The sequence below is a fragment of the Elephantulus edwardii genome, unplaced genomic scaffold (genome assembly GCF_000299155.1).
Source record: "Elephantulus edwardii isolate Elephantulus edwardi_28Jun2011 unplaced genomic scaffold, EleEdw1.0 scaffold00036, whole genome shotgun sequence".
NCBI classification, from domain to species: Eukaryota; Metazoa; Chordata; class Mammalia; order Macroscelidea; family Macroscelididae; genus Elephantulus; species Elephantulus edwardii.
Window position 1 is genome coordinate 9,340,918 of NW_006399786.1, and position 8,534 is coordinate 9,349,451.

Sequence of the window (8,534 nt, forward strand, 5' to 3'; positions counted from 1 at the left end):
CCAGCACCACAGCTCAAAAGCATCCACTCTTCTTCTGTCCTCCCTAGTCATTGTCCAACTCTCTGATGCATAACAAGCGACTGCAAATACCATGGCCTTTATCAGGCGCACCTTAGTCTCCAGAGAGACACTGTTGCTCCTGAGTACTTTAGAGAGGTCCCTAACAGGTGTTAGTAGTAGAGCTGGAATTAACTCATAGCTGACCCTCCAGCAGGTTTTCAGAGGCAGTAAATCAGGAGGGATTGCCCTTTGCTCCTGCAAAGTAGCTGGTGGATTTAAACCACATGCTTTTAGGTTACAATTAGCATCATTTAAGGAGACACTAGTGTTATCAGATCAAAACTGGCCCCTTTTGACCTACAGTTAACTTCTTTTTTAATCTTTAACACCTGCTTGTCCCTAACTTGAAATTTTGGTTGTACTAAGTTTAGAGCTTATATTGCTTTAAAATACAATTCTGTTTCTTCTGTCTGAATTGCTCTTCCTGCTTCTTCACTGACTCAATCACTTTCCAACGTTAAGGTCGGGTAACATCTTTAAGGAAACCGTTTTTATAAGTCTCTGTGATCGCATCAATTTGTGCCTTTGTATTAGCACTGAGAATGAAATTGCTTTTTGCTTTCTTGGCAATAGGAATATCCTTGAATTCCAGAGCTTGGCTAAGATTCTGGTCTATTGTAGACACTCTTGTTCAGTTACTTGTTTAACTGTACTGACTCAGCCATTCCAATTCTTTGTCCTGTCACATGGAGTATGCTGGGATCACTTATCAGTCCCGTATAGGTCAAAGGGTAATGGAGACATGATGGGCTAGGAGACTCGGGTCATTTTCTTTTTCTCCTCATGGGAAGAGATTTTTTTCACTCTGAGAAGTTGAGTAGAAAAAAGGCTGGGGAGACAGTATTCTGGTAGCACTGCTCACTTGCCCTGGCCCCACGTTATCTGGGAACCAAAAGCTGCTTCCTCTTCTAGCTTCTACTAAGACAGTGTGACTTCCGGCTACTTTCCATCCGTTAGAGCTCCCAAGTGCAGCACTCCTGGAAAGGATGTGCCATCCGGGAACTCGCCTCCGGAAAAAATAAGGCAGCAAGGAGACGTCAGGGGTTATGGAAGGCTCGGCTGCCTGGAGGAGCCATAAGGAGTTCCATGTAGCTTGAATTATATTACTCGACATACAAAAGCCCCCAAGCGCTCCAGCTGTCCGAGGGGTAGCACACTTCTTTATTTTATTTTTTTTTTTGGTAGCACACTTCTTAGCTACTAGCCTGGGAAGACACGGTAGGAAGCGTGGAAGGGAACAGCAGCGGGAACGCCGAAGCCGAGGCCTCTCCGTCACCATGACGACGAGGGCGGGGATTGGGACGTGCTTTGGTCACGCGACCCGGGGGCGGGGCTGGCGGTCTCAAGTCCTCCAAGGTCCCAGCCTCCCCAGCGCCTGCTTTTCGCCGGCCCTCCCCCTAGCCCGGCGCAGCGTGGCTGCTCGTTGGCTGCCGAGGACGGAAGCTCGTTGGTGTTTCTCCAGAAGTTTCCTCGTTGGGCGGCGGCGGAGCTGGTGTCTTCGGTTATCTTAGCAATAGTGACCACTAGAGATGGCGGCCGCTGCAGCTGGACCCGCGACACCCCAGAGGTGCATTTTACTGTTTTTCTCTCCCCCCCCTCATTTCCCTCTTTACTCTTTTTCTTGGTTAGTTTCTTTGCTGAAGGCGCTGTTTTTGTTTTTTTTTTCCCTGGCAGATTTTTCCGAAGCCTCTCAGATGCTCTGATAGACGAGAACCCCCAGGCGGCGTTAGAGGTGAGAGACACTCAGCTTTCACTTTCCTTTGGGGAACCAGGCTGCTTTGGGTTCTGGCCAGCCTCGCCTCCTCCCAGCACTGTCTCCTTGGGACCAGGGCTGCTGCTGTTACTGTGTCTACACTTTCTCCACTATTGAGAGCCTCAGTTTCTCTTTCCTCTCCCTTCTCCTTGGTCTTTGCAGTTTCTGAGAAAGCATACTTCTCTAGTTTTATTTTTGGGTAACTATAATATTTTTGTGAAAATTAAGATTGGAAGACAAGAGTGAACACTGGACTTGATCTTTGTTAGTGAGGTTTTTCATTTGACAGTCACTGTCTCATTCTTGTTTGCACCAGACAAAGGTTAAGGACCTTTATGGGCTCATTCTACTGGGACAAAACCCCTGAAACCTTGGAGACGTCTTATGCTTTAATCTGTTGCTCTTTAAAAGACTATAAAGTTACTTTTTCACAGCTTTTGGAAGCAAAAAGTCCAAATTCCGGGCACAGGCTAGAGGAGATGGCACTCTTTCAATATTGAGGAAGGACCCTTGCATTAGTTACTGGATTCATTGCTAAGTAGTGGGTTTCAATTGATAGTGACTCTGGAACTACTACATAGAGCTTCCAAGGCCGTGACCTTTGCAGAAGTAGACTGCCACATCTTTCTCCCATGCAGCCTTTTAAACCACTTGCTTTTAGTTATCAGCTGAGGCCTCAACAACAGCTGAGATTCTAATACTGTACTACCGGGCTCTCCTTAGTTCTATACTCAGAAATGGTTAGGTTTAGGATAAGTTCCCTGTCCAAGTCCTGAGCCATTTTACTTATATGTAGTATTAATGATATGATTTCAGAGCTTCAACACTTTTTAAAAATAAAGCTTAAAGAAGTTTTATTAAGGGGGCTCCCATTAAGGATTCCTTGGTGTGGAGAGACAGATGGTGGGTTGGTCAGGTTTGTATAGTAAAGGTCTTTAGGGAGGGAAGGGAGAGGCATTCCTTTGTGGTTTAGCCAGGTGGGCTTGCCTGTCCACTGCCTTTGTTGACATGTTGATATTTTTTGAATTCTTCACTCTCCTCCTTTGACCTTGGTCTGGGCCTGACAGCCGCTTTAGTGAGAAAAAGACATATTTTTAGCTACTTCCTGGTGAACAGGGCCGAAGATCTGGGGCTCAGAGGCTGGATTGGGTTGGCCCAGTACCAGTAGCCAGGGGAGAATATAAGTTGGTCATTGCTTTACGAATTCTTACATCAGGATAAAAGAAATGACCAACTTCAACACTCTTTTGCATCACTCAAGGTTTTATTTTGGTTCTTGGTGAACTTACTTTAATTTTCTTTAGCTTCACTTTGAATTTGCACATCAGTGATTAATTGATGGCTTATTCCACAAACAGCCCTTGGTTTGTTTTGGTCTTTTTTCTCCCATTCCTCTTGTTGTGTACCATTGAGTCAGATCCAACTGGCACAGAAGGAGATTGCCCCTCCTTCTCCAGCAGAGCATCTGGTGGATTCAACTACTGGCCTTCGGAGTTGCAGCACGGCTAGGCTACCAAGAGTCCTCTCCTTGGCTTGTTTTGATTGGTAATAACTAAGCTTCTTCACCATGTCTTTCCAAAGGTAGTCTTAACTGGGATGTAGCTCATCAGATGAGATCCCTGGGTATACTCCTTTATGGTTGTTCTTATTTTAAAGTATTTGCAAAGAATAAATTAATTAATTGTACAAAATTCTGTATTGGATCTCAAGTCTTTTTTTTTATTACTAAGGCCCCCTGCCCCTGCCAAAGCTTTGTTTCCTAACTACCATTCTTTCAATGGTAATTTGAAATTCCTCATTTTTTTTTTAATCAGGAGTCTTCCATGGGTTCTTTGATAAAAATGTTCAATAGCAGTAATCAGACATGATTTCGTTATGCTTCCATGGTAAGGTAAAGGAGGCCATTATTGATGAAGGCAGTTAGCCCCACATTCTATTTATACTCTCCAGTTTGAGTTTTAATATAAGGATGAGCAATTTCCTGTGTGAATAACTACCCCTGAAAACCCTCTAGAGGGTCAGCTATGGGTTGGTTCTGGCTTGACAATATACAACAACATAGTACACAAATCTTAATAGAAGTTGGCAAATTTTTATGTATGTATAACCAACACCAAGATAAAGAAATAGACACTTAACAAAAAGTAGACACTTCTGTCCACAGTGGTTACTTATGGTGGACAGTTTTTGGTGGAGCTTCAAGATTAAAACAGGTTTGGAGTCAGGAATGGCATCCACTTCCAAAATAGCTTGCCTCCGGAAACTCTATGAAGCCAAAGGTGGGTGATTTTAATCTGCTTCCCTGAGGCCTGGTTTTGTTTTGGTCATTCTAAGTGGCAGAGCACTGGTCTTTCAATTGGCTGTATTGAGGTAACTTGTGGTTGCTCTGATGCTGAACACTGGGACACTGAGATGTCAAATGCAATAATGGTTACCCATGGTGGACAGTGTTTGGTGGAGCTTCCGGATTAAAACAAGTTTGGGAGCAGGAGTGGCATCCATTTCCGAAATGGCTTTCCTCTGGAAACTGTGAACTTGGAGAAATGATGACAGCTATACAAGTGTTCAGGCCTTTTGTTCGTAGGGTTGCTGTGAGTCAGTCTGTAATTCCAAGACACTTAACAAGCAACAATCCACAAGGTTCTATTGTACTCCTTACCAACAAATAACTACTTTTACCTCATAGGAATCCCTATTCCAGCCTCCACTATAAGTTTTCTTGTTCTTGATTTTCATGTTTACAGAATCATTATGTATTGTTAATATGTTTCACTTTTAACAACATGTACTTAATTATTATTACATTATGTTGTTGTTAATATATGGTGGCTGGGAACCATTTTATAACTCACCCAGCAGGTTTCAGAGGCTGTAAATGGTAAGGGAGGAAATAGCCATTCTTTGAAGCACCTGGTGGATTTGAACCGTGATTTTGGGTTCTCAGCACAACTCCTTATCATGAAGCCATCAGAACTCCCTTAATACTAATATTTAACAGTATCGGGGTTTTTTTTTCTTTCATTGTTGTGTAGGATAGGTCTCCTGCAGTGCTTAAATGATTTAGGAAGAGAGAAGAAATGTTGATAATCTTGTTCATCCTTGACTGGAGATTTTTTCCAGTGGCTGTTGGATGCAGCAAATGGTTAAGGACTTCATTGTTGTGTCCCGTTTAACTGGAACTGACTCATAACTGGTCCTCCAGCGGGTTTTCAAGGCTGTAAATCACATGGTAGGAGACTGCCCGTTTTTATTAAGTGGAGCAGCTGGTAGACTCGAACCACCTTTCTTTGGGTTGACAGTGCAGCTTCTTACCACTAGGCCCCTAGAGTACTAACTAAAATCTTGATGGTTCCAACCTACCTGATGATCTGCTTTTAAAGGGTCAGTGCTTTCAAAGTTTTATACAGTACTGCTCTACAACACATGGTGTCACCATAAATTGGGATTGAATTGATTTGTGGAAAGAAGTGGAAAGTGGAGTTAAATTGAGGAACTAATGGACCTCAGACATGTAGTCAATCTGAACAGTTTGATTTGACCTTAAACCGAGTTACTTTGTTGAGTAGCAGCATTTTAAAAGAAATTATTTTATTTTATTTTATTATTTTTGTGAGTGTGTACCGTCAAATCAGATCTGACTGGTACAGGAGGAGATTGCCCCTCCTTCCCCGGCAGAGCATCTGGTGGATTCTAACCGTGCACCTTTGGGATTGTAGTTGCAGCTTCTTGCCACTAGGCCACCAGAGCTCCCCTTAAAAGAAATTTTGAAAAATACAAATCTTTACGCATTAAAAGAAGCTTTCTGACATTACTTTGAGTTAGGAAAGTATATTCTTGGACAGATAAGTAATATATGTTGGTTTACCTGAAAAGCAAACCAGTTATTGAGTGATTTTGGCTCCTGACAAACCCATCTGTTTCAGAGAACTGTGTTCCTCAGGGTTTTTAGTGGCAGATACTTTAAAAGTAGATTGCTAGACCTTTCTCTTGAAGTGTCTTTAGGTTGATTTGGATTGCCAACCTTTTAATCAAGCACTTACCATTTACTCCTCCCAGGGACTACTGGCATTTGGTTTAGATCTGCTTTAAATAAAAGTCTTTTGCCACTATGATTATGATGAAAAGTGACACTGAAGTCTTGCACTTGCCTTTTGAGATACTTCCTTTGGCAACTGTTGCCACAGAAACAGTAGAACTCTGAAAACATGCTGTGCTGAAGTCAGATATAGTTAAAACCACAGATCATGTTTTAACTTAATGCTCTTCTGGCACTTTCTTACATTTTTATATTTCTTATTCAGAATAAAATAATAATTTTGTTTTATAACTTAGAGAACTTTATACCAGTAGTGCTTAATTTTTTATGTTCTGTTTATTTTATTGATAATATACACAGCAAAACATTGATTAAACAGTTTTTACATGTATAATTTAGTAACATTGATTTAATTTTTCATTAATATAAACTTTACTGTCCCTGTGGTTCCTGTCTAATCTTTGAAGTTGATGTTGTCAGTTTGATCTCATAGATAGATCTTAAAAGATCAGACAGTGCAAAAGAAGACTTTTTTTACTATTAAGGCTAAACTGTTATATCTAACATTTTTATTAGGAATGCATGAAGATGGCTTCAGTAGATGTTTTTGGTTTAAGACTTAAAGATTATCTCATGGTAATAGTTTTACGAGTTCATGCATCCTCCATGGCATATTTCCTCTTTTTTCCCTTGTATATCGTGGAGTCAGATCCAACTGGCATAGGAGGAAATTGCCCCTCCTTCTCCAGTGGAGCATCTAGTGGATTTGCCTTTGGGATTGCAGCATAGCATATTTTCTCTTTCGATCAATATTATTCTATGGGATCTTAGATCAACAAGTTTAGTAATGATAGCTTGGCACCATGTAGTTTTTGTCTCATGAGAAAGAGTTTTCCATGGAGGCAAACAGTTGTACTTCTACCTGTCCTTACAATTCTTTTTTGTTACCGCAAGTGAATATCAGTGATTGTACACTAGATGGCTGCTTACACACTTCTAAGACTCCAGGCACTAAACAAACAGGAGGCAGACCAGAAACATTAAATAAATAACTCAAAATGAAACATTAAATAAATAACTCAAAATGATAACTTGTTCAATGAAGCCAAAGAACCTAATTCTATCTTGTAGTTGATTATACATAAGCAGCTGTTACCTTTTTTCCCCCTTTTGTCCTTGTTGAATTGGCAAAAGTTGTTTTGATATTTATAATACTTAAGTGGGGTCTTTATATAATATTTGTGCTTTTTTAATTAGTTCTAGCCATATTATAGAATGTATGGAGACTTCATTTTTCATATGGCTTGAAGCTCTTTCCACCTTTTGACTTTAGTGCTCCAGTAAAGATAAAACAGTCATTACTGTGGAGTTGGCCCTGACTCATAGCTGACCTGTGGGGTTTCTGAGGTTGTAAATTGCACAGGAAGGAGCTACCCATCTTTATTCCATGGAGCTGATGATGGACTTTAAGTGCAAGAGAGGGACAACTTTGTAGTCAGCAGTGCCACTCCCTTTGCTATCCTGGTAGGTAAAAAATCTTATTTTTCTATTTGAAGTGGGAGTTTACAAATCATACTGGTTTTCATTCATACATATTCTGTTTTATAACATTGTAATTACATTTTCTTTGGATAATTCTTTGCTTTCAACTCCTTGGAATGTATATGTAGGAGTGGAATTGCTGGGTTGTATGGTAGTTTTGTGTTGAGTCTTTTGTGGAACTGCCACACTGTTTTCCATAATGTCTGTACCATTTTGCACTCCCAGCAGCAGCTAATAAAGGTCTCACTTACATACCAGCGTTTTTATTTTTTTCTTTAATTTTAGCAGTCCTAGTGGTAGTGCCTTCTCCACAGTCTGATATACTTCAGCCCGTTGTTGTAGACATTGTGTCAGTACCTCTTGCTGGAGGTCTTCTTTCTCTTACCCTCTACCTTTCCCAGCCTGATGCCCTTTTCCAAGCACTGGCCCCTCCTGACAATGTACTCAAGGATGTGGGGCACTGTTTTCCCATTGTTGCCTACAAGGAGCAGCTTGGTTTCCCCTCCTCTAAGACAGACTTGTTGGCTCTTCTGGGATTCCCTGTGCTATTCAATACTTTTCTCCAGCACCACATTCAAACACATCAATTCTTCTGTCATCCTTGTTCACTGTTCAATTTTAAGATGCATAGGCTATTATTGAAAAGGCTAGGGCATGGTTCAGGGATACCTTGATTGTTAAACGGAAATCATTGCTCTTTGTGGGGGTGTATGACAGTATTTTTCCCAATGCAGCACATAATTTTGATTTATTTTTAAACTGTTGTTACTATGGATTTTTTTTTAAAGACTGGATTCAAGTGAAATGTAATTGAGGGCATGGTTCACATTTTTCGTTCATAGGATGACTGAGTCATGACATAAATAACAGCAGTGGAAAGGCAGTAGTGTCTCATTGTGGTTTTGAGCATATTTTCCTGTGTTGGGTAACCTTTTGAGAGTGTCTAAAACATATATATATATCCTTTACCCATTGTATACTTTAATATTTTTTTGGTTAGATTTTCATTTATTGTTGCACATTTTACCCCTTGTCCCCCGTTAATGTGATTTTTAAAAATATGGGGAGCTCTGGTGGCCTAGTGGCAAGGAACTGCAACTACAATCCCAGAGGCACACGGTTCGAATCCACCAGATGCTCTGC

General features: G+C 40.9%; 1 protein-coding gene across 1 annotated transcript in view; it reads left to right on the forward strand.

Annotated features, from left to right (window-relative positions):
* Positions 1–1,569: 1,569 nt before the first annotated feature.
* The window catches only part of SUGT1 (SGT1, suppressor of G2 allele of SKP1 (S. cerevisiae)), a 57,370-nt gene continuing 50,405 nt past the window's right edge, over positions 1,570–8,534 (forward strand). Inside the window, exons 1-2 of the mRNA XM_006884571.1 lie at positions 1,570–1,627; positions 1,735–1,792. Coding sequence (XP_006884633.1) covers positions 1,590–1,627; positions 1,735–1,792 — 96 coding nt within the window. The 5' untranslated portion in view covers positions 1,570–1,589. The remainder of the gene's footprint in view (positions 1,628–1,734; positions 1,793–8,534) is intronic.